General features: G+C 50.1%; 1 protein-coding gene across 1 annotated transcript in view; it reads right to left on the reverse strand.

Annotated features, from left to right (window-relative positions):
- Positions 1-1,029: 1,029 nt before the first annotated feature.
- Positions 1,030-26,382, reverse strand: part of ANTXR2 (ANTXR cell adhesion molecule 2) — a 77,856-nt gene continuing 52,503 nt past the window's right edge. Inside the window, exon 17 of the mRNA XM_084205133.1 lies at positions 1,030-2,867. Coding sequence (XP_084061259.1) covers positions 2,829-2,867 — 39 coding nt within the window. The 3' untranslated portion in view covers positions 1,030-2,828. The remainder of the gene's footprint in view (positions 2,868-26,382) is intronic.

A 26,382-nucleotide genomic window follows, 5' to 3' on the forward strand; every position in this document is an offset into this window, starting at 1 on the left:
CTGAGGCATCCTGAGCACTCCTGCCAAGGAAGTTTCATTTGTGTCATCTGAATCAGTGGATTTTATATCACCCTATGCCTCTTGCCCCCCAAATTATTTGTGACAGACATTTCCACACTGTGTAATAAGGAAACTCTCAGGTATTATCTGCACCAAAATGCCAAGTGTAATGTCCTGTGATATTGTGCCAGTTAGATGGGAAAATCCATGTAGGGACATGAAATGCAGTTTTGCTTGGGATCAGCCTTTCTATGAAGAACTGCTTGTTTTCAATGGGCACAGGCAGGAAGGACAAAGAATGATCAGTGGATTTCTACTTCAGTGTCTTGGTTGGTTACAAATATTCTTTAAGAGGCAGCAGATAAACATGAGGGGAAAACCCTCTTCATCTGCATGTTGTCTTGTTACGCAGTGCAGCTCAGAACATGAGCCAGCGCTCCAGCAATACCTTGGAATGTCTCGTGTGTACACAGAAAACGAAGGCAAAGTGAGAGGGAGCCAATTGTGTTTTAACCTAGCATCTGGTGAGCTCAGCGCTTCCAGCTGTGCTGCCTCAGCACCTTGAGGAGCACTGCTGGACCTCACCTGTGTCCTGGCACACCTGCCCAGCGCTCGCTCTTGGTCCTGCATTGGGCTGGGCACAGAGATTTAGTCAGGTGCTTCAGCTCGGCCAAGGGCTTGCTGGCTGGGCTCTGTGGGTCAGACATCCCCAGCCCAGGGCCAGTGCCACCCACGCTGTGGTTCTGAAAGAAACAGGGCGTCACTGCGGGCACTTAGTGGTTCTGGTTGCGTGGCTGATGCTCCACAAGGCACGAGCAGCATCCTTGTGGTGTTGGAAGGGTTCTCGCCAGCCCTGGGTGGCCAGCACCCCGGGTGCGGCTGTGGCAGCTTTCCTGGCCACGCTGTGCAAAGGAGAGTGGGCTGCCTCTGGAAGTCAGTACCATGGGTCACCATGGCGCTGGGAAATGGAGGTCTGAGCTCTGGGATTGATGCGGAGGCTATGGGGGAGTAGAAGACGGAAATAATGACTGAAACTTAGATAATAATTTTATTTATAGTCTAATGTGTAGACATGGCTGTTGCTGATGAGGCTACCAGTGACATAAATAAACTCAAGCAGAAGATGTAAGCGAGTGGATAAATGTAAAGGCATCTTTGGGCAGTGCCACGGATTTGGACATGGACCAAGAGAATTATTTCTGTCCCTTGTGGTTCCAATGAAGAGCACAAAGGAGATAATTAGCCAAGGATGCTCCGCATTGCTCTTTCCATCTTGCGCACATTCATGCCCACCAAATGTGAAATGTTCGCCTTTTCCCCTCCAACGTGATGGTTGTTGAACTTATTTTTAGTGTCATTTGATAAGCCTCCCTGCTCGCAGAGAGACATCCCACTGACCCAGCCACTGGTCATTGTCTATACCAGTTCCCATCAAAGCGGGCGCGCTTTGTCAGGTTTCGACTCGAATATCCATTCTGCCTCTGAAGTACAGTATCGAAAGTGACTGGATCATTTGAGCCTTTTTCTTCAGCTGCTCCCTCCTTCCTCCCCCACAGTGTTTCCGCTCACGCTAACATAATTTGGCATCGTCGACGTGACACGACACTGGTTTTTCTAAAAAATTATAATACATACATTGTCGATGTTTGGTGATGGCCGGCGCTCCCATAAATTTAATTTCCGAATTGATGGAAGGAGGTCTTTCCCACTCGGAATCGTACCCAACGCTCGGCACCCCCTCCGCCGCTGAGGAACGCACATACAGTAATAGGTCATTCAATGTCAAAAGGCATAAAAAAGATGAGCAAAATCTTCACAGGCTGCTGCTTGCTGTTGCCTTTAATTATATTAATTAAACTTTGAAATTCTCATGCAAAGAGGGTTGCTGGCTTGTGACGCTGAAGAGCCCTTGGAGATTTGCGGGGGGAAAAAACCCTGAGATACCAGCGTAGTGGCTACTGCTTGTTTTAATCTAAAAAAAAAAATATACAAGCCTACAACTGCTAGGTATGTTTATAGATGATGATGTTTTATGCGCTACTGAACTGTGAATGCAGGAAAGGGGAAAAAACCACCAGCCACAGTGTCAAGGTCTTGAAGCATCAGTCCCTCCAATTCGGCTTGAGATCTCTGCTTACAGGCTGTCTTCCCGCGGAATAACGCTCTAGTAATTCCTTCCTGTCCCGGGTGCATAATGAAAGAAAGGTGTCTTCAAAAACTAAAGGGCAAAGTCTTGCTCGCTACCGATACCTCGAGGCATCCTGTCTACATTTTGTCATGCGTGTGCACTTTTCAGTGTTAGAGTGACAAGATTTCCAGTCAGAAGGTTCCCGTAAGGCACGAAGGAGGGAGCTGGCAAGGGTTGGGGATCTGACATGGCTTTGAGGCACTTGGCTCTGCGCCTGCTTAGCCTGGTGGGAATTGTTATCCTGTGCCCGTGGCGAGTAGTCCCTGTGTAAATACCACGTGCCTCCGCCGCAGCTGAGGAACGTCGTGTTGCCGCTAAAAGCACATTGCGTCCTGAGAATCTGTAGTCCTTAAAAAAACAGCAAATAACAAAAAATAGAAAAGCATTCTCATCTTTGGTGTCTGTGCTGTCCCTTTGGTGTCACACAGAGCCAGGCACACATGGCAGTGCTGCTCTCCGGGGCACGGGCCGAGCACCAGTGCGGATTTGGAAGGCGGGCTCCCGGAGCAGGAATGCAGGAACCTGTGGAGCTTGGGCTGCAAGATGGTCCAAAGGGATGTGAAGAAGGGCTCGGTTCTCTCAGCTGGGTAGGACAGTGGCAATGTGGTTGTCTCTCCTCCTGGTATCTGCTTCTTCTCCTCTACTGAGAGGGAACTCGGGTGAAGTTGATACAGCGGCCCTGAGGGAAGAGAGAAGCTGTTACTGGTGGAGTAGCGCACAGACAGAGGTTGCTGGATGCTAGAAGGAGCTGTAATTGAAATTCAGATGTTTGGGAAAATAACAAACCCATGAAAAACCTTTTAAGAATTAATGGAAATTACCCAGAGTGAGGCACCACATTTGCCTTACAAATGCAGGCTCCAGGCAAGCACGAGGACACGGGCGACACATTCTGACACTCCCAGGCCTTCTGTGAGCATAATTCACAAATTCTGTCAAGCTGCAGTGAGCAAACCCAAACCCATCTGACCGTGGGGAGGGAAGAGCATGGGGAAGGCAGAGCCTGCCCTCAGATCTCCCCTGAGCCAGGTCCTCACGCAGTGAACGTGGATGGATGTGACTGTTAGTTAGCAGAGCTGCTGCTGATCTGAAACTGCATTTTATTAGCAATAACCCTAGCTCTGCACCTACACACCCTGTACGTAGGAGCTGTAAATTGCTCTAAGTCCACGGAAGGAAAAGGGGTTTCTTGTGATGCCATAGCCATAAAGGGGTCCAGGTGAATCCTGACAGCTTTCAGTGTAGCTGAAATGAAACCATTCCAGCAGTGATATCTTCAACCTTTTTTATCCACTTGGAGCGTATTTAAATGCCTAAACTCTCACAGGGTCATGGGGTGTTGGATAGGGTGTGCTGCCTCAAAGCAGCTCTCTGGCACAGCAGCAATTCCTTCCCTTTGGTCACAGGCATCTGTCAAGGATGGTGCCACATGTACAGTGCTGGCTTTGGAGCAGGCAGCACTGCTTGTGCTCTGAATCCTTATTTCTGCTTTAAGAGATGTGCTGCTGGAGGGAAATTACTGCTTGCTTTCTGCTCAAACCTGGGAGATTTTGGAATTGCCAAAATAAATTTGGGCTGGGTTTCATATTCCTGTCATTCATTTAGTTTGATCTCCAGTTTTTCTGGGTATCAAGGAGGGTGATGGCACACGGTTATCTGGCATGACTCAAGCGGGTCTTGGCTGGCACAAGAGGGGCCGTGTTCTCATCAAGGGGTTTCCTGATGTTTCAGTTCCGTTTCTGTCAGCTGTTTAAGAAATATAAAATGGATGAATATAAAATGGGTGGGGACAGGAGCTGTAGGAACTTCTGGCTGGCACCATCTGTATTATAATTGTGGAAGAGATGCAGAGAGATAAATCATGGAATCCTTTAGGCTGGAAAAACTCTTCAGATCACCTAGTCCAACCATTCCTTCATCACTGGCACGGCTACAACCGTATCCCCAAGTGCCATATCCACATGGCTTTTCTGCCAGGATGAGTGGTTCTAGGCAGAGCAGGGAGAGAGGAGAACCTTAAACAAGCACTGCCCTTTCTGGTTCCCCTCTTCCGCATCTCTGCCCCACCCTTCTTTATTCCATGACTCATGGAGAAGGAAGGAGAGAATAAAGTTGTGTGGTCAGGCAGACTGTTACCTGTGTCACTGGCAGGGAAAACACCGTGAGCTGAGGAATCTCAGAGCCCTAAGAAACACCAGCTCTCCAAACACTGTCAGCATCAGACATGTAACATGTAATAACAAATAGACTGTCACTTTAAGTGGAAAGTTCATCCATTTGCATTCTAGATGGGCAGACTGAGGTAGGCAGAAGATGAAAGGCTGATGTTCACTTGTTAGGGGTTTATCATTTCAGATCAGTATGAGCTGCCAGGTTTTCATTACTAGAAACTCAGTGATGTGACCAACATCACTGTCTCCTGCAAACTGGTGTGGAGAAAAAGCTCTGGACTCATGTCAGTCCTTCCTCAAAAGGCATCCAAAACCTCCCATGCAGCAATATGTGTGTCATCATTGAGACCAGCTTTTAGCAACAGAATATTAAATTCTTCTTCTGATTAATCTGACCTTTACAGAGAGAACTATTTACTTAAGTAGAAGCACTATTTACTAAACATTAGTCTCACCAGTCTGGTTTTGGACTTCGCAATTAAAACATGCGTGTTCTATGTAACCAATTTCACCAGCGCATTCTCATCCTGGTGGCATTGCCAGGATACCCCAGTGTGGGGAGTTACTGTTACACTCGTGTCCCTGTGCTCAATTAAATCATCAATCCAACCAATTTGAGTTCTGACGTACCATGCCTTGTAAATCACTGGCTCATAAACCTTAACAATACCAACATGTAGTCCGTATGAAATTGCACTAAATTAGTGGTTTAGCACGAGAGTAATTAAAAAATGAGTTATGCATGTATTCTGTGATCTTTGCAGGGAATATAAGATGTCTCCATGCACCAGATCCAATAGGAAAAACCTCACCCTTCATGCTCACAGATGCACCAGAGGTACTGCAGGGGAACAATGTGGCAGGTCTCTTAACAGCAAGAAGAAAACAGGAAAGAGATCTATAGCAAGGGGGTTTACCTAAGAAGGAATTCTTTTACATAACATCAAAGCCATTTCTTTAGTTGTTGAATTTCTTACTGAATCTAAGGTACGGGTCAGGGTGGAAATTCTCACAGGGCAGGGGATCTCAGGGAGTGGGTGCTCACACCAAAGCCCAGGTTAGCACCTCACCTGGCAATGCCCAAAACAAGGCACCAGGCGCAGCTCTCCCCCTCATGTTCCTCTCCAAGTCCATAAGGCTCTGTGGGCAGTGCTGGGGGCAAGGGGGGAGGAGAAATCACTTCAGGACAGTGTCCACCCTGGGCCTGGAGCTTGGCCATTGACTGCAGCAATGCAGGTGTGATGAGCACTTCGGGGTGTCTGTGTGTGTGAGAGCAGACACGTGGTGCTGTCCCGCGATCCCAGCAGAATTCTGGGCTCCAGCAGGGGGAGGAGAACACGGCATGGGCTCCTCTGGAGCCCTTCCAATGTTCGTCAGGAATTAACAAAGGGCCGGTGAAGCAGGCTGGGTGTGGGATGGGGTGTGACTGCACTGAGCCTCCAGGCTGAGCTGCTCCGCCTGGTCTCAGGTGCTTGTCCTTGCGTGTTTCCTTTAGCATGCTGAGTAGTTGTACCTGTGGGGAACATTTCCATGGGTGGCATTGCTGGTGTGTTCAGCATCTGGCTCAGGACTAAGAACAATTGCTTTTCCCACAGGAGCACTTGGCAGTGCTGTCTTGCCCAGACAGTCGTTGCTCCGTGTGATACCCAATGTCCTAAAAGCTTGGTTTCTCCTGGCCTTGGAGGACTGAGATCCCCACTGCCCATTGCCGAGACTCGTGTGCTCCTACCTCAGCTGCAGCGTCCCATGAGGAGCACACGCCCTTTTGGGATTTGGCATTGATCCTGCACTCTGTGATCAGTGCCTGCAGAGCCACGAGGAAGGACAGGGCTTCAGAATAATGTCCCTCCCAAGACAAGTATTGATCGCTGCTGTGTCGTTTCTCTTGCCCCATCCTCACAGCACTACCAGAGCATCTTCCATCCCCCATGGGCACATGGCTGTGAGCGCAACCTGGCCCCAGGAAGCGGTCTGCTCCCAGCAGCTCCCCAGGACAGCCTGCCCAGGCTGCTGCTGCAGTGTGGGTCAGCAGGCAAGAACCTGCTCTATCTGATTCTCTGTCTTCTCACATACACCCTGTGGCCCAGCCTGCACTTTGCCTCCCTCTAAGGATTGGAGTTGAGGGCATTGGATTTTTCCCTGTAGCCCTTGCACAAACAGGACTGTGTACACCTCTTCCGCTTTGGTAATGCAAGGAAACAGGCCATTTCCTGCTTTCCACACCTCTTCAGATTCATTACCTCCCCATCTGCTGCTCACTGGGATAAAGCATGGGCGCTGGACTTGCACACTCATGTGCAATAGTGACAATAAAAGGGAATTCTATGGGAGTATTCAAAATGGGCACTGAGGTGCCAGTGCCTGGCAGCACCTCCACAGAGTCCTGCTTCCTTGCTGAATTGATCCTGGCACTTCCCCTGGGCAGTGGGAGCAGAACCATAGTGCCTGTGCAGGGCCAAACCCCGCTGTCTGACAGGACCCTCAGTAACCTTCCTGTTCCAGAGGTGGCAGAAGCAGCATTATCCACAGCTTGTGTCACCTGGCCCTTGTGGGCACTAAAATCCCTCTGGCATTAAATCTGACCGCTCCTTCCTGGCTCCGCTGCCTGGGATGTATTTCAGTTACAACACTCAATCACCCCCTAAATACCCACTGACAAGTGTACAGCTGAAGGGACGTTTATTTATTTTTTTTTTAAGACCACTCTTTACTGTGGAGAAGGGCTGCTAACCCACCCCATTCTCTGCAGTTCTGAGCAGCCCTCAGGGACTGGATGCTGGCATCGTCTCCCTCCCCTTTGCTCTTTGTCCCCCACAACGTGGGGACACCTGGGAAGCTCAGGTTTTGGGCATTTCAAACTGGTTTACCATCCTGCTGACACCAAGCCAAGGGCTGTGCTTCCAGGCTCTGAGCACTCAGACCTCCTCTGTGTCCAGGTGTGCTGCCACCAGCATGTTTGATGTCAGGCAAACTCATTGCCAGTTCTTCCTGTCACCTGTGGCAGAGCCCACACGCCGCCATTGTGCAGGTGGCACCTGCAGAGGTCCCAGTGAGCAGCCCTGAGCCATGGTGCGGGAGCAAGACTTTACCCCCGAGAGCTGCCTCACAGCACGACCTGCTGCTGGACAAACCGTCTGTCACACAATTCATCAGCAGTCACTCCTTACAGGAGTGCTCCTGAACCACTGATACTGCTGCAGGCACCAGGATCTGTTCCTGGGGCTCCTTGAGGCAGCTATTTCCTAGAATTCCTGAACTGCTGGCTGAAACACTTGTGACAGAGCTGAGGTGAGATCCGAAAACACCACAGGGTGGGCTCAAAGGCCTCTAAAAGTAACACAACAACATGAAAAGAAACAAACTTCAACTGAATGGTGCTATTTGGGCCCTAGCAAGAATTTGGTTTTTCACTTCAACAAATTTTTGCCAGCAGCCTCAGTGGAAAGGGACATTAATTTGTGGATTTTCCTCAGATTTATGTAATGTAGCCTCCTTAGCTTGTGTGCATGAACCTCATGATCTTTCCCCGCAATCCCACTGTCCTGGATGTCAGCTTCCGAAGGTCACAGGGTCTGGGGTCCAGGAACTGGTTTCCCAAGGGAACCCAAAAAAAGGCTGCACAGCTACAGATACCTCACAACCACCTTCCACCCCCTGGACCTGCTTTAGCTGCGGGAAAAAAGGGTAGGAAGACAGGATGGAGTTTTTTTAAAAAGTAGTTCCTATGTTTCACACCTGATAAATGCTGTATTTTGGAGCACAGGCCAACAAACCTAACCTGCCAGGGAGAGGTTCCAAAGAGGTGGTTTAATGATGCTAGGTTGGAAGATTTTATTTTTCAGTGCATGTGATTTAGATGTGTGTTTGGGGTACACACTGAGGAGGGCAGGCCATGTTTATATGTGAAATGCTGCTGTTGGCACGTGGGGCGGCTCGTACCCACTTGGTACTCACTGCATGGATGTAACTGCACACAGCTGCTGCTGCCCTGGGAGCCAAGGGTGTCTTTAGTGTGCTGGCAGCTTGGAGGAAATGCCATTAGAGCAGCTTTGTACCCATGAGCAGCACTTACTTGGGAGCTGGGCATACGGACAGCACAGTTGCTCCATCTTGGCAGTGCATGTCACCAGGGGTGTATCCCGGTGGGACCTGGGTGCAGGAACTCTGCAGCTCCCTGTGTCTGTGGCACCCAGCGAGAGCCATCTGTGCACCGGAGCCCTGTCGTGGGCAAGGCGGAATGGAGATGGCACAGGGCTGTGGGCAGCCAGGGAGCGGGCAGGAGCGGGCGCTAGGCTGGCGTCAGCACTGGCCGTCCTGCCCTGATGGGTTTGGGTAGCAAGAAAAGGGAGGGATTTCTTTCCTTTGCCAAGTTTTCCATGCCTGCTGTATTCAGCAGTTGTCCAAATAAACTCCTGCCTTGACCGAGAGTGGTTGTGACAAGCTGCCTCTCCTGCGAGCCGGCCTTCCAGGGCTGGGAGGAGGGAGTGCTGAGCTGCTGAGCGGGCCCGTGGGCCTTGGGGGAGGATAAAACTGGCTGCGTTTGTAGCATCTGCTTCAAAAGGAGGTTGTGGCAAATATTTTATTCAGCAGAGCTGGAGGTCTCCTGTCTCTAGAGGGCAGGAGTTTGTTGTTTTCCTCATGCAAGGCAAGCGTTGCTTATGCAAAAGGAAAGGATGTGGAAATAGCCTGCAGAGTCCCTGTTTTTCCAGCACGGATCCTTTGGAGCAAGGGTCCTAGCTCACGCTTCCTGACCCTTGGCAGTGAGCCTCTCTTACTCCCAGCACTGCTTCCTCCCTGGAAGTACCCCCCTGACCTGGCAGGGTCTGGCCCTTTCCTGAAGGGCACGTTCTCAGTTCCGCTGCAGGCACCTGCCAATGGAGGGCTCTTCTCCTTCATCTCTCCTTAGTCCTTGGAAGGCAGAGCGAGGCCGGGTCACTGCCCAAGGGAAGGTGCTCCGTGTCCTGGCGCCGGCCCAGCGCACACCTTGCCCAGCACCGACACTCAGCCGCTCGCACACGTGCTGCCAAAACCAGGACACAGCTCCTGCCATGTCCACAGTGACGCGCGGCACTGTCCCTGGGACAGCTCCCTCTCCTCCTGTGGGACACTGCGGGCTCAGACTGTGATTCATGCTTCCAGGTGAAGCTCCCAGAGCCACACGTGCAGCACTGCAGCGTGTGGGGAAGGACAGGGGAGAGGTTTTCTCTGAGACATGTCTCAGCTCTTTGAGCTCCTCCCAAATTTTCTGGGACAAATCCCTGCTGTGAATGGAGACCCCATTAAGTTATAGGGTGTCTCTAGACAAACTGACACCAGGCCTGATCTCGAATGCCAGTTTTCTCATGTCAGCATCCTGAACAACTTCCTGAGTTCAGTACATCTTTTTTAGGAAAAAAAGAAACAGCATCTGCTACTATAGAGGCATCATGCTTCAAGTCTCATAGGATCAAGCATTGGCCTGGTGAAACCATAAATTAGCAAATCCTAGTGCTTTGGGGCCTTTTTTTATCTATGAGGACAAAGAATATCAGAAGTATGGAGTTCCTAGGGATGGCACCTCTATAGCACAAGTTAAAGATTCTCATTATTCTTCCTTCCTCCCCTCTGTGCAGCCCCTGTGAGAAGAAAGCAATTTATCCTTCTTTGAAATCAGGTGTAGGAACAAAACAGACAAACCAAAACTGTCAGAAGACCCGTTCTCCTTAAACTCCTCTTCTGCTCTATCATGACCTCAGCTCAGGCCTCTCCTAAAATCCCTTTCCTTTAGGAATATTTCACCGTGTCCTTTTCCTGATCAGCTCTCTAATCTGGGCCTTTCTGAAGAGACTCTCCTCTTCAGATGGCCCCGAGATTTAAGACCCAGGCACTCTATGGCTTTAGGTGTGTAAGTCATCCAGGCACATGTTGTGAGCCCATAACAGAGCAATGGCACAGCATTCAGATCCTGGCCCACGGATTATACAGCATCTGACTGGCATGTGGCAGTTGCTTGAAGGAGAGAAGGCAGCCCGTGGTATTTAGGACACTATGGAAATCATTTTAAGCTAGTTATCAAACAAATACTATAACCAAAAAATCCATTTCAGAAATTCTGTGGGAAGATGTCAATCTGTTTGAAGCAGTAGGCAGGGTTTAAGTGGAGGCTCCTAGGAGGAAGACCAGCAAGGCTGCGGCAGGAGGGTGCAGCTCCCCGAGGTTGTGCCCACTTGGCTGGGGCTGGCTCTGGCTCTGCAGATGGGAAGGGAGAGCCCAGCAGGACCCTCTTTTTGCACACACACAGTGCACGTGGCAGCCCTCTAGATGCCACTGTCACCCAGCGGTCCCAGCCCTACAGCTGGTGACAATTGAGTGCTGCTGACACCAAGCACTGGGCCAGGAAGGACGCGGGTGCCAGGCTGTTCTCCACCCCTCAGCTTGCCTGATAACACAAGAGTAAACTCTTCTTCCTGCAGACAAACCCCCAGCACATTTTTAGGCTTTGGCTGGAATGCCAAAGGGATTAGTAATTCACACTTTTCAGGTATTTGGGCATCCCACTCCCCAGCAGCATGCTCTGGTTTTGTACTGCTGAGGCATTTGCTACAACTCCCCTGTAAGTAAGCAGTTCTGTTAATTTTTAGGCTCTGCTTCTCCTGTGCACCTTGCTGAAAATGAGGAATAGTTCCTTTAAAGGCAGCTGCGTAAGGCTCATGGCACTGGGATGTGAAGGTTCCTTGGACTGCGCAGTGACAGGGTGCATGCAGTCTGTCCGGGGCTCCCTCCTGGCCCCCCAGGATGGCCTGTCACATACAGTGCTGGGACCCCCCAGCATGGGTGCACTGGGATGTCCTCTCTTCCTGCCTTGGCAATGGGGCCTGGGAGTGGAGGCTGATTTCCCTGAGATGCTTTTTCCTCATTAGAAGTCACTGCTACAGATGTGCCTATGGAGATGCCCCTGTTCTCTAGCAGTCAGGAGAGGTGTTCTGTGGAACACCATCAGGCTCAGTGTACTCCTTTCCCTGTGCATTCTTCCTAAATGACTACTACCAGTGTCTACGGGAAAAAGGGATTTGATGGGGTGTTTGTGTGCTCCGAGTGCTGAGGAGGGACAGGGTATTTATGGAATTTACTCCATTGCTGCCAGACCCCATTCAGATCCCCTGACTCCCAACCCCTCAGTGCTGTGTTTCAAACACGGGAATCAGAGCAGACTGCTGAGTTTTTCAATTCCCGCCTTTGCCTTTTTGCCTTTTTTCCTTCGCTCAGTTTAATTTGTGTAATGAGTGAGGGCTTTGGAGGGGCTTTGTTACACATAAACCCAAAGACGGTGGCATTAAGTGCATTTGCTAAATTAATAAAGAAATCTGCGCGTTTGCTGTAGGGTCCTGTTGTTGATTTGGGAACACTGAGCTCTTGCAAATCTCAGCTTTCACCTTGCCAATCCCCGTATCCCTCTAAGTGCACTGCAGCTCCTTGGAACCTGTGGGGGGTTGGTGCTGGCATCCCTTCACTAGATCACATTTATGCATTAGTGCCATCTGTGCCTGCTGCACCTTCTGTGAGCCAGCCCGGCCAAGTGACTGGCAGTTATCTGGGACTACACACAAAAGGAGAGGGAAGAGAAAGGGGGAAGGAGGAAGAGTCAGTAGAGATGGCACCTGAAGCTTCCTGTGTGCTCGTGGGTCTGGGGAGCACAGACCTGCCCTAGGGTCCCTCCCTGCCGCTGCTGAGTCCTCTCTCTCAGTAACAGAGAATACCTGTCTTGTGGCATTCAAGCCAGTTCTCCCTGTCCTTGTGTTCTGGAGGAGAGACGAAGTGCCGGGACATGGGAAAAGAAGCTGCTGCAGTCTGGGGACAGTTTGGGGACAATGCTGGGCTTTGCACTGCGCGGTGTTTCCCTCGGGGCAGGGCTGTGCCCGAGTTCTGTGAGCAGGGGAGGAGCAGGAGGGAATGCAGGGGTGGCTGTGCTGGTTTATGCATTTGTCTTCTGTTTGGGGTCTGTGCTAGTAAAAAAACCTCGTGTGTGAAATGGCCTCTGAGGAGTTCTCCCCGTCAGTAACAGGAAAGGGGAGCATTTGCTGCTGTTCCTGTGCAGGGAGCTGAACTGCTCCCAGCACCCAGGTCCATATGGATGGAGTCTGGACACTTAGAAATCATGAACTCCCAGCTGAAAGTCTGGATTGATCTGTCCTACACAGGCAGGTATGAAGTACAATAGCAGACAGAAATACAGATGCAAGAGTTCTTACACTGAACATAACTGTGTGCTAAGAACTTAGCAGTGAATTATCTGGCTTAGAAATTATTTAAATCATTGCAGTGTCAGTCTGTCAGTCTGTCCAAAAAAATAAGGTGCCTTACCCAGCCTGACTTTCATCAGGGAAGGAGCACATGACCTCCTGGCAGGGGTGGTGAGCAGCCTCCTGAGCTGAGCACCCTTCCTAACAAGGCTGGGGAGTCATACCTTCCTCTCAAACCAGGACTCACCTCTGTGTGTGCCTGGACACTCCTCAGAGTGAGGGACCTCTCCTTCTCACAACTGAGTTTATAAATATTTACATATAATAAGTACATCTTCCTGATTTTTTTTTTTTTTCTGAATGACCACTTTCACACTGTGGAGTCTTTTCCACTTAGAATACGATACTTGAAATTCAAGATTTGCTTTTTCATTCTTTCCATATGTTCTGTGTTAAACATATGCTATACTTTATATTTAAAAACTAGCAGCAGCAGACTGAAAAAAATTGCCCACACCACACCACAAAAATATGTTTGCTTCGTTATCCAAAGCTTCTGGGTTTCTGTAGTTTTTTACCAGGCAGGGGGAAGCACCCTCGAGGCCACTCAGAATGGGAGATAACTCAGAGGAGCTGTGGAGAGAGGGAACATCTGGTTCTCACTAAAGCGTGGATAAGGCTGGCCAGAGCTTAGAGCTGGACACAGCCAGGCTGAGATGGTGATGGAGTTGTCAGCTTTGGGATTAAGGAAGGAAGCTCCTCCAGGTAATTGAGGAATTGGCCTTGAGTGCTTGGATAGTACTTAAACCGGCCTCTCCTGAGGGGCTGCACTGATGCAAAAGGAAAAGGAGCAGCGTGTGCCGGGTGTTTAGGTCCCTGCCCAGTGCCCTTCCCCTCCTGCCTGGGCTGACCCAGATTAGCTCCTGGCATGGGAGTGCAGATGGCTTGGCTTGGGGGGGCACACACCTGGGCACAGCACTGGGCCAGGCCAGGATGGGCATCCATCCAGCAGTGCTGAAACACCATGGAATGCACTCCCCACTCTTTGAGATCTGCCCGGCCTGGAAGGCTCGCTGGGGCTGGGGGATGGCACTGCCGGGGACAGCGTGCTCAGGGGCATTCCCAGAGCCTGGGGCAAGGCTGGGAGCTGATCCCAGAGGCCAGCCTGAGCCCTGGCTGCACTGGCCGTGAAGAAGGGCACAGTCAGATCTCCCCAAAGGAGCTGTGTACCCTTCAGAGGATGTGTGGGCACAGCACAACCCCCCCTCAGTGTCACTGGGAGCCTTGCTCCGAGCTGCCTCCTGCCTGAGGAGACTTGGAAATGCCACCAGGAGGAGGACACTAGAGTTCTAAAGGATTTGACCAAAATTCGAATTATCCCACCTAGAGAGATTCAAGCTGCCTGAGGGATCAGATTGGTTTGATTGGACAAAGGAGAGGAACAGCCCCCACAGAAATCCCTGTGTGAGAGCTGGGAAATGGCTGGGAACAGTTAACTGGAGGTAAAGTGTAGGAATGCCGTGATAAATGGTGAATTTGGGAAAGGTGGTGGGGTTTGTCACAGCTATTACAGAGCCGAATGAAGCATGGTTGCCATGGCAACGCCGTGTTTATTGTGCACAGAACTGAGCCGTGGGCTGCCCAGCACCCTGCTCCCCCCTGGTCTGGGGCTTTTCCTGGACTCTTGGACTCACAGTCTGGGAGACAGGAGGCAATGCCCCAGCATCCTCCCGCTAGGTATGGATATTTTGAGCTTTATGAAATCACTGATAATTTAGACCTTGTCTCTGGAATTACCTGGTAAATTACCACAGCAGCATTCAGGACTAAAAAGCAATGAGGTGTGCACAATTACCTTCCGAAGCTGCAGCCACACATGGACTGAAGCCTGAATTTAATTGCAACACGGGTAGATCGGTGCCTTTTCTACATCCTTTCACTGATGAGCATGTCAACTCTTCGGAGTTGAGAGCACAACAGAACCAAAGCCTGCACTGGCAAATCAGAAACTTCTATATAAAAATTCTCTGGCAAAAATGAAGTGCAGGTTCAACTGTTGTAATTCGTTGCATATTTCAAATTATATTTTCAAACAGGTGTAGTTAAATCAGTAAAAATAGCTTTGTGAACTGTCCTCAAATGGTTTACATGCATTTAACTGCAGTTAATGAAAGGCTGATTGAAGCTAAATGATTTCTAAAATTTTTTAATGACCCACGCATGTTGTAAGGGGCCTTGTACCAGCTGTAATCAAATTCAGTCCAGCTGGTCTGTCCTTGGCCCTTGCAAGGCCTTACTGACATAAACGGCCCTTTTAAGCCCACTTTGCTTGTGTAAAACCCCCTGGCTCTAATTGTACCTTCACGTGAACCAGAGGAGGTTTCAGAGTCTGTGAATTACATCTGCCAAACAAGTACACAAATTCAAGCCCTCTTTTTCCTGGACTGATCCCGGGGCTCACTTCACACAGTGCACAAAATCCAGCAGTGTCCTGTAACACTCCATTAGAATGTGTGAAATGTAAAGATAATGGGAAATACAGTTAGGAAATTACACTTGTAAAATCTAGCCAAACAATCAGGATAAAAAATTCAAACTTGAACAAACCAAAATCTAACAAACCAAAAATGCCAGCAAGAACAGCTGGAATGTGGTCAGTCTCTGCACTGATTCCAGAGCAAAGGCTGTTCTAAAGTAAAGGCCCCGCTACCACAGCATTATAAATTAATGCCAGAGATGCCAAAAGGCCCCTTAAGTAGAAAATGTCAACATGCAAATGTTGAGCAGGAGATTCACAGGAGCACTGGGAGCCTCCAGGTCCCGCTGGGACAGTTCCCGCCCCATGAAGCCCTGGGAAAGCCTGAGCCCCCGGCCCTGCCACGGCAGCTTTGCCGGTGAAGTGCATTCCCTGCAGACCGGGGAAACTCATGGAATGGCCACTTCCCTGCCATAGGCCCTGTGGGGCAGTCTGTGGAAAACAAATCTTCCACCCTGTGAGGAGCACACAAACTCAGCCAGGGCCTCCACACAAAGAACCAGCTCATGCCTGTGCAAAGCTGCAGCCTTTGGAGTGGCTGGCTGGGAAGAAGGGAACGGGAAACATAGAAAGAGGAGCACACAAAAATCCTTTGCTGCTAAAAGCGAGGGACTTACGCTTCATTGATGGCAGCGTTTGGTAAGTTGGGAAAGCTTAGTAGGAACCTCTAATGTGCTCAGGGCATAGCCTGTGTGATCTGTGTACGGTTTGCTGTAGGTGGAACACGAGCAGGACAGACCAGACAAGTGATGCCTCTCCGTGAAGTGTTCCAAGGCCTGTGCATGTGGCACTTGGGGACGTGGGTCAGTGGGGGCCTAGGCAGGGCTGGGAAAGTGGCCAGACTTGATGATCTGAGAGGGTTTTCAATGTGACTGCACCAAAAACTCAGTGCTGTAATGGGTCATTTCCTGGTGTCTTAGTGAAGTGAGAACTGTATAAGTTAGGTGGGAAATGACACCAGGAAACACTCAGGGAAAGCATTTCTGTGGAAGACTGAGGTTTCTTGTACCACAGCATTGGCTGTGCTGTGTAACCTGTCCAGCCCTGTTGGTACCTCTTTGGGAGGACATTCTCACCACGCCCTCATTAATACAACTAAGAACAGAAAAAAGTGTTGCTGTTCTTTATCTTTTTCTTTTTCTCCTTCCCCCAGACAAACTGATTTGGCTGTCCCTAATTAAAATGAAGAAAAAAGTGGCATAAGCTTAATTAAGATTTTAATTCAGATAGAGCCTATAGGAATAAATCACTGCAGACTTGGTAGTGACAATCAGAAAATACAGTTCCTCCTCTGCCACAGAGATGGTATAAATGATGGGAAATCCTGAGATAGGTATGCAAGAGCTTACAAGTGCAGGTGTGTCTCTAACCCAGGTAATAACCCTGTGTTTGCACCCACGCTGGATCAAAAAGCAGTGAAACTGGCTTTCCCAAATATAGGTACAATTCCCAACTCTGGTGCTGGATTTTTTGGTGGGATTTTGGGACATGGACCCGTTCTTTGTAAGCGTAGGTTAGAAACTGCAAAAAATGTGAAACACTGTGTTTTTCCTAAGCAAAATGATGCTTTCCTTAGGATTAAGTAGTGGTGGTGAGCACAAGAACAAAACACAAACACCTCTCAGCTGATGGCCTGACTGTGGCAGGTGGGGTGAAAATGGATAGAAATGAGGCCCAGGTAGCCTCTCCTCCTGAATCCGTACAGAAATCCTTTTACTGTGCTCACAGAATAAACCTAATGAAGATCCCTGGCACAGAGAGCTCCTTTGGGCAGCGCTTCACACTGTACGAATTACAGGCACTTTAAAACTGAAAACTGCAGTAATTTTAGCAGTTCGATAATTTTTTTAATATAGGACTGTATCTTCGCTCCTTGGCTAGTAGATTCTCTCCAGCAAGTCTTATTCTCAGACTTTTAGTATAAGTTTGCAATTCCAAATCAGGAATCCCTTCAAATTCCTTCCAAGAAATTACCAGCACGTTATGAAGGAGAAGGGACTGCTGGTTTCACAGGACGTAAGAATACACAAAATGCATCACAGAATATTGAACAGGCACAGGACAAATGCACTTCATTTTTCTTGACTGGGAACGGGGCTCCTCCCTTGGCTGCTAAGTGTTCAAGTCCAGGTTGAAAACTTTAGGCACAGGTAAACAGAACTGAAGCCAAGGGTGGCACCTCACCTGTGCAGGCAACAGCACAGGTTGTATCCCCAAAAAAGCTGTTCCCCCAATGCCTGGCCTCAGGTCCCAGGTCACTCCCTGCTACTCTCAGGTGGGCTGAACAGTCTGGCCGCCCCCTGGGATCATGGCACTGACAACACTCCCAGATCAGGCAATTTCATATAGAAAATGCTGTCCCTGAACAGTGACAGCGTTATTTGAAACCGAATGTTCCTTTGGAATCAGCCTCGCTGCAGTTTCAGTCACACACTCATACTCTGTCATGTGAATCACAGATCCCCGTTGGCTGGGTATTCCCCTCTTTGCTTTGATGAAGGGAAGAAAAAGAAACTACAGCAAGAAGAGGCAGAGGTAACACCCCCGTGCTGTGGCCTGTCCCCTCTGTCACTGTCACCCCCGTGTGGGAAGGAGGAGTGACGCCAGCGCGGGCTGTGCCTGGGCAGGCTCCTGTGCGAGCGCCGTAAACACCTCGGCCACTCACAGGACCCCTTCCAGAGGTGACACCCAGCGCCTCCCGGGGCAGGGACGGGCCCCGGCTGGCTCCCAAGGCCACAGGGCTGTTGTAGCACAGAGTGCAGTTGCATTTTCACCGTAATTAGGTGCCTAATTGTGCGCCTGGGCCGGCCTGCTGTATTTGCGCATGGACTTAATGATGATTTATCAAGGAGCTCTCTGGCCACACCTCGCTCTCCAGCCTGGCAGAGGCAGCCACAGGGTGAGAGGTGACCCCAAGTTCTGGCTTCTCCCCAGCTTTTATTTTAAACTGAACGCCTGTTTCTCTTGGGGTTTTTAAACCACTGGAGCAACGGGAGAATTCCAGCTCCCAGTGTCACTGGGAGACAAGCGCACTGCTGCACTCCCAGCTGGGAAAAAGAGAAATTCCAGGGAAGAGGCCAGGGCCAGGTTAATAAATGACATTTCCATGTGAGGCATCCAAACAGTGCTGATGTTGAACTTCTCCAGTGGTGTGCTGTCAGGCAATAAGAACCTGTACCAGCCAAGGTCAAAAGGGATCTTCTTTCAAGAGGGATAAATTCTCAGTCCTCTCTCAGGATCATCCAGCTGCCTTTTAACTCAGAACTGCCTGAACTCCAGCACTGGAGTTATCAGGGCCAGCTCAGCTGCACAGCCACGCAGTTGGATGCTTAATAGACACAGCACTGTGAAAATGTCTATTATTTCTCTTCCCAGTGAAACACTTTTTAACTACAGCATCCAATCACTCTTTATGGCATATGATGTCAAAAACACTTACTGCACAAGCAGAGATCTGTGTTTCTTTTGCCACAGACAATAAATCTTTAGTGTCTTCTCTTGCCACGCATCACTCCACTTGCTCTCAGGAGGCACCATACGTCTCTCTTCCCCTCTGCCTCTTCTAGCAAGGTCACTTTCCAGTGATGAAACAACTTTTCCAGAAGGTATAGTGTTCAATAATTAATACCTACTGATAATAGCTTCCCAAAGCAGTGCTTTAAAGCTCTAATGCTCATCGCAGACTTGCAGTGGGAAGAACTCCTAAAATAGATCTGAGTAGCACATCTGAAAATATCAGCCTCAGGAAGGTGGGGTGCGTGTGACCGAACTTACACCATGGAAACAGACAGACCTGTAGCCCTGGTGTCAAAGGAAGCCCAGCCCTGCCTCGTGCACCAGGCAGCATGGCTGTACTGCAGGCGTGAGCAGGTCACGTCACCCCCATGCGCGTGCTCTGGTGTCACCTACCGAACAGGCACATCTCCTGCTGCTCCCGCAGGTTCTGTGGGAACAGGGTCCCAGTGGGAGGATGCTCGGGAAGGTGCCCAGCTCTGTGGGTGCTCAGGCCATGTCAGACAGGTCGGGGGCAGACCCTCATCCCAGAGTGGCAGCGCGCCCAGAGCACCATTTCCCGCCGCTGTTGTGGAGTCCCTGTCTCCCAGCCACCTCATTAGCACCAAACTGGCCTTCCCAGGCCATCTCCAGTGACAGCAGCCTTTGGCAAAAGCATCGCAAACGCTGTCCCCGAGCATGCACTGAACAAACCAGTAGTTTCAGTGTTTCTCCTGGCTGACAGGGGGTGCCACGTGGCTCAGCCTGAATGCAACAGCTGGAACAGTTATTCCTAAAACTGCTCTTCAGAGCCATCTCAAGAACAAAGCCTTTGTGCCACAACTTCTTACCTAAGCAGGGCAGTCCTTGATAAATGCAGGGGGGCTTTGTGTAGCTCATTCTAAACTGGCATAAGATCTGACTTGGTTTGGCTTGTGTCTGTGTCCGAGGTGAAATCTCTGTGCCCTAAGCTCCGCAACAAGTAAGAGTGTATTGGTGGGAGAAAACCAGTTTTATGTTGCTCCTCTTTGGCCCCAAATGCCCTTGTCACAGTTTTTACAGTTTAACCCTCCCATTTTCATCCCCTAGAAATGCACTGTGAACCCCTTTAACTGCATCCGTGACCCTCTGCTCTCAGCTGATACTCAAGGCTCACCAGGGGCATCTCTCCTTCCCCCTTCTGGCCACGGGCTTGTTTCATTACTGGGGGCTCACACCACCTCTGCACGTGTGCCTCAGTTCCCCTTGTCCCTCGGGAGAGCCCTGCTGCTCTGCCCAGAGGACACCCTGCATTTAGGGATGTATGGCCATGGCCCAGTCCCTGTTGTGGGGGGGACACAGCACACTGCGTTACTCCTGACTTCTTCAAGCCAAAACCTAGTATTACTCTCCTTTCTCTATGCAGAGCATTTATTGGTTTATAAATCAGGACAGACTGACATCAAACATGCCCTCAGAGTGCCTCGGAGCATTCACAGACTGCCAGCTGGGCATGTGGCTGACTTGGGAGGAAAGGGCCTTAATTACAACCAGCATAAGAGGAATTTAAGGAAAGAGGACGAGTTCCTCCAGAGAATTCTCACAGTTCTAATGCACAGATTCCTAAGTACAATGGAAAAATTTTATCCATTATATTCTCCTAATCCTTCAAACACCTTTCCTTTCTATAGTAAATGTTGTTATCAGAGGGAAAAACTTTACTGAGCCGCTGTTATCATGGAGCCAATTGGCCCCAGTGACCTATAACCACCTGCTGGGGCACGGCCGTGTCACCAGAAGGGACTGGTGGCTGCTCCACTGTGGGAGCAGGTGGGCTGGGATGGGCATTCCCAGCGTTCCCATCATTGCCCTGGCCACTTCACTGGGAAGCCTTTGTCTAGAGATGTTGTTTTAGTAAAGGCATGGCAGCAAATGGCCTGTGACTGGTTGTGGCTGGGCTGTGGGAGAGACTCCAGGTTCGAGACAGGCACCCACAGCTCCCCAAGGGGGCAAATAGAGACAGGAACAGGGCAGCAAAGCAGTCCTGAGAGGCAGGGAAGCAGCCCTTGGGAGAGGGGGTGCTCTCAGACATCCTCTCTGTCTCTCCTGGGCAAGCAGGGGGGCACTACTCAGAGTTTCTGGGGGATTCCCAAATTCAGGGGTGCTCAGCTGGGCTGGGAATATCCTTCCCAGAATGGAGTGATATCCTCAGAGCCCCTGGGTGCTGCTCTGAATGTTTAACTCTAAATAACCAATTTACTCTTGGATCGTATTACGCTTATTCTGCCCATCATTTTACAGCCTTTCCAGATTTTAGTAGGTTCTGTGTTTTACTATAATGTAAAATAAAGAATCATCCATCTACCTGGGTACAGAAAGACGCAAACATGCTACAAGCTCCTGTGTGCTTTGTACCCTCACTTCCTCTCTGGTCAGATAGGCAGAGTTTGCATCCAGAAAGAGAACTTCTATTTCACTCTAGTAAAGAATTTCTGTTGTTCCACTGGAAAAAGGTGATAATGAACTCAAAGAAAATCTATTCCTTTTTCATTCGATCAAACTGTTCTACACTGCTGCATGTGGCCTGCTGGACTAAGAAATGAAGACAGAGCAAAGCTGTGGGAGAAAACTGCAGACAGAAATGTGTCTGGAGAACAACCATCACCTAGGAAGGAGCAGTACTGAGCCCCAGAGGACCCACAAAGCTACAGCAGGGAAGTGCTCTCTTAGGGAGGCTGCCACCCCATCCCCACGACTGTGTTCACAGCCAGATGTGTCACCCATCCTGAGGCTGCAGGCCAGGGACACTGCTCCCCTTCCTTCGTCGCCTGTCCAGCACAGCTTGGAGCCTGGCAGGAGCTGAGCCCACCTGAACTGCAGTGGTTGATCTCATGTAGCATTTGCCCACCTTTCCCTAGAAGTTACAGAATTCTTTTTGGAGTGACTGGGAGGGGACAGACCTGTGTGCACCCACAAACCCTCTGTGACAGGGAGCAGCATCGGTAACCACTGCTGCACATTGCATTGCCTTCCTTGGAGCCTGTGCTGAAATTGCAGGAGGCTGTGGCACAGCCAGCCCACAGTCAGTGTCAGGAAATGTTCTGGCTGGGGAACACCTGCCCAGTTTAAAATGCAGGCAACTCAAGTGTTATGGGGGCTTTGTTAATGCTTTATGGATCTGTAGTTCAGAATGCACTTAAACATGCAAAAACTGATTTCAGAACAAAAGTAATCTTGAATTATGGGAATGCAATAATAAGATTGGAGGCAATAAATGTAATTGTGGATCACTTTTCCTCTCCCTCTCCCCACTGTCTGCCTCTCCCATGCAGCAGTAACATCCAGCAGCATGTGTGCTGTATTTCTTCCCAACTTTTGAAGAGCTGTAGGGGAAAACAGCTCCCTCCCCCTGCCTTCTTTTGGATGATGTTGTGCATAAAAGGACTAACATATGCAACTGTTTACAGGCTTTAGAGCCCCAGGTCGGGCAGGGCCTGGGTGGGCACATCTGAGCATCCTCTGAACTCCAGTAGCTGCAGTTTAGCACAGGTCTGTAACAACTCGCCCAGGGTTACTAAACGAGCTCAGGCTGCCACAGCTATGGCTGGTGATAGCACAGCTGCCAGGTGAGACATAAACTCACTTTGCAGAAACAGCTTTTCCAAGGTGTTTTCACATGCCTTTGTTGTTGGTTAGAGGAGCAGAGCCCAGTGAAGTGACAGGGAAACCAGCCTAGTTCTGTTCACCTCATACTGTCACTGCCTCCCGTCACAAAGCCTCTCTGGCTCTGGTCACTTATTTCCAGCATCACCTGACACCTATTATATCAAGTATTTGTGCTGGTCTCCTCCAAAATGGCAGTGGAAGCACTACAGCCTGGACTTTCAAACGTTCCCTGTTGCTGTGGAAGAACACTGGGATCTCTCACTTAAATCTGCCAAACCAAGAATGCCATTGGTACACTAATCTAGATAAATGGCACATAAAATTGATCTGGATTAATACACGTATCAATATAAACAGAAGTATGGGAGTTCATCAGTGGGAATGCAACCTTTGTGCGAGGTGTTTTTTCATTTCCATCCGAGGTGTTTTTTCATTTCCATCCCCTTTTGCTGAAGAGTGTGTGAATGCGAACGCTTCCTCGGCGCTGCGTGCGCGTTACCCGTGCGAGCAGCTCCCATAGAGCGATGTATGTATGTGTAAATTGTGTGAATGTAAATATAGATAGGCCATATGTCCCCAAAGTCCCAAAAGAGCATCTGATGTTGATATGTAGACAGTGTGTTAAGGACCTTCCTAATTAATAAGCCAGATTAAAAACCTCTTGGCAATCAATTAAGATTAATGACAGAAGTCATTCTGTCTCCCCCTCCGCCCGCGTCTCGGGCTGTGAAAACCCTGGGTCGGGAAACTTTAATCCTGTTATCTGCTGCCTCCTTCATCTGCAAAGCCTGGAGATTAGCTCAGCGGCCATTCCCGAATCCCGGCCAGCCGCTCGGACAGCTGCCCTGCGCCGCCAGCTCACAGGGGAGGAATAATCTGGCCAGGGGAACAGGCCTGGTGCAGCTCACTCCATGGGAAAGGTGTCGTGAGGATGAGGAAGACAGATGTGTTTGTTGCTTGGGAATCCTGCGCAGTGAAACACTCGGTGATTGCCAGCCCCTGCCCTGCCCAGGAAAAGGTTTCCTTTGGCTCGGCTTGGGGGGCTGCACTGCTCATGGCCTGGCAGGGAAGCTGTGGGACACCTATGGCACATCCGTGCTGCCCCCAGCACTGGCGCTCCTCTCTTTGTGGCTGCCATCCCATGCCGTGTGGCCTTGGAACTGACCGGCAGGTTGGCTTCTTCCTGCTCTCTCATTCCTACCAATGCTCACAGAGGGATGAGTCCCCAGGGTTCGTTTAAGAGAGCAGCAGACTCATCTGCACCAAGGGAGGCAGTGCCAAGAACTGCTGCCTACGTAGTTGGGAAAATATCCCTGTTTCTCCTGACACCAGCACAACATCCTCTCTTCAACAAGATGGTCCCTCCCGCTTCCACTGACTGACAGCAAATCCGACTGCCAGGAGAGCCACGCTAGTCGGGATGGGCACCTGCCAGGCAGCCAGCCAGACCCTCCTGACAGCAGCTCGGGCTACAGGGAGAGGCCACGACTCAAGTGACCAGGAGCTTCCTTTTGGAGGGAGCACTGCTAGCCACATCTTGCATGTGCAGAATGTATTACTTTTGCATTATGCAAAGCTGCTCAAAAGTTTAAACAGATGTTTGTGGTAACTCTGCAGCCATTATTAGAGAAGACCTTTAAAGCAGGTAAATACTAACAGGCTTAAAAACATGTACAAGAGTCTTCCTGTTTAAAAGGCTTGTTTGTACATGGAAGTACAAGCTGGAATCATTCTATAGCTCTCCCCTCTTCTCATTCTTCTAGAATGAAGTACAGTCTTTCTTTTCTTTTACTACTGACTTCTATTTCCATCCTAATAGGGCAAAATCTTCACTACAAGTGCCATGGGCTATTTGTGAACTTAAAGATGTCTCAGCCACCATCACATTGCAGCAAGCTCAGACAACGAATCCAAACCGCTGATGATCACCTTGTGGTGCTAAACTGTGACTTGGAAAACAAATACAAGGATTTAGAGGAAAAGCCAGGCCCCTGAGGCTGGCGCTGTGCCCTATGCCAGGCTGTGTTCCTGGGCAGCCCCAGACTCCTGGGAAAAGAAGTTCAGTACAGACCCCTGGACACTGAACTGTTTATCAGAGTAGCCCAGACTCCTATGGCTCAGTCTTCTTTGCCCCTTTAATAAAAAAAAGAAGGAAGTCTAGCTAGGAGCACAGACACAGGGTAATGCATCATTTATAAATTACCTTGTTAGCGCAGAAAACACCACATGGCTCTGCAGCCGAAATCTCCTGCTGCGGACTTGCTCTGTTTGATGGGAGCCCTTCAAAAGCGCTCGTGGCTTAATGGAGGCTGTTTGTGGGGCCCTCGATCCATACCTGCTGTCCTCATCCCTCACTGGGAGCCCGGCGCAGCTGCCACAGCGTGCAGCTGTCTCTGAAGTGGCTGCGTGTCCTCGGCCCCCAGCACAGCCAGCCCGCGTTGGATCTCTGGATTTGTGCCTGAGGCGAGCCGGGGAGCAGCTGTGTCCAAGCCGTGCTACCTTTAGTGCTGCAGCCCCCGGGCCCCACGTGCCCCGGCCTGCCCCGTGCTCCCGCGGCCGCCGCACAGCTGTGCCCGCAGCCTGCTTGGTGCGCCCACACCTGGGCGCTGCCCGCCTCCGGCAGCCGCGGTCAGCTGCCTGATCAGGCACTCTAATTCAGCAGTGAGGTCTTTTACAAATGGAACTGACAAGTTCCTAAACAGTAACAGAAAGGTGATGAAATAGAACAACTCCACACCTCTGTGTGTGTGTCTGTCTGTCTTTCTGTGCACACTCATGCACTGACACACACCAGGGGCCCAGCACGGGAACTGCACCCAGTGTGCTAGGAACAAGGAAAAAGATACCATTTTTTCCCCAAGACTGCAAACACTGCGCTGACAGAAATGGCACTCTGCAGTGGCACAGGTCACACCTGACCCACCACTCCTTTAGGCACAAATATCACTCCTTCTCCCTTGAGCTAACACTCTGTTTTTCACAAGCTGAGGTGCTGGCAAGTGTTGCTCCTGTCAGGCCCAGGGAAGGCAGGTATCTGACTGCACAATGGCTCAGCAAAGCCTGCCCCCAGGGCAATCCTTATGGTAACTCCCTGCCTTTAGGGACAGAAATCCCCAAAACGAGTTCTGATTGACACTTTTTTAGCCTTTTAAGGCACCACTTTTATGTTCCTGTTTACATTGAATTCACCCTGTTGAACTGTATTGTGCTATGCATTTTGTGTGTAGATTGCTGTTCTTGCTGCTCCGTGTCACATGCATCACCCATGCAGTGACTAACCTGCCACAGTAACAATGGTAACAGCTGTATCCAGCTGTGCTCTCCACCTGCAGCAAGGCACTTGGCCATTCTGTTGCTTCCAACACTTGCCTACCTTAGTCTCACCTCTTCATGCTTTTGAACAGCACCAAACTTCATCCCAGAAAAACAATCAGAATTCCTCTTACCTCCCATTCCATCACATGTAACTCCCTCTCATCCTTTTATGTGGCCTTCATGTTGTATGGTGCACAGACAGTGCCCTGTAGTACGTGAGACTGTGACCTGCTGCTATCCTGTTTAAAGTAAAGCATTTGCTTCTGTGGCTCTTCCCAAGAGCCACAGACGGGAAGCTGAGTGGATGCAGGAGATAAATGCTGACATTCAAAGTGATACTTTCCTGAGGAGCAGCAATCAAAAATACTTGATCTGCTTTCACTATCAGAGGTGCAAACAGCAGCTCTGTGTCCTCAGCAGCATTTGGGGGAGAGGTCCCTTTTTTAGTGGCCACAGATGTTCCAGGAAAAAAGACTGTCTGAGAAAACACATTTCTTCACATTTTTCTTCCGTGAAAGGTGTCATTGGTGTGCAAGTGCAAAGCTCTAGGAAGCAACTTCCATGGACATTATTGCCAGCCTCTGCTGTTACAAACAGCAAGCTGGGTCTGAGAGCGATGTGTGTGCCTGTGACAAGAGTTTACCCTGCACGAGGCCGTGTTCCTGTTCTTCCCCTGAGCGCACACCACATCCAGCATCCGTCCCTCCGCCTCTGGCAGCCCCGTGCCAGTGCCGCGCATCCAGGCTGATGCCACGCCCCTTTTGCCACACGGATCGCCCGCTGTGTCGTGTCGCCTTTCCCCGCCGTGTGTCACCC

This window comes from Fringilla coelebs, assembly GCF_963513975.1.
Source record: "Fringilla coelebs genome assembly, chromosome: 4".
Taxonomy (NCBI): Eukaryota; Metazoa; Chordata; class Aves; order Passeriformes; family Fringillidae; genus Fringilla; species Fringilla coelebs.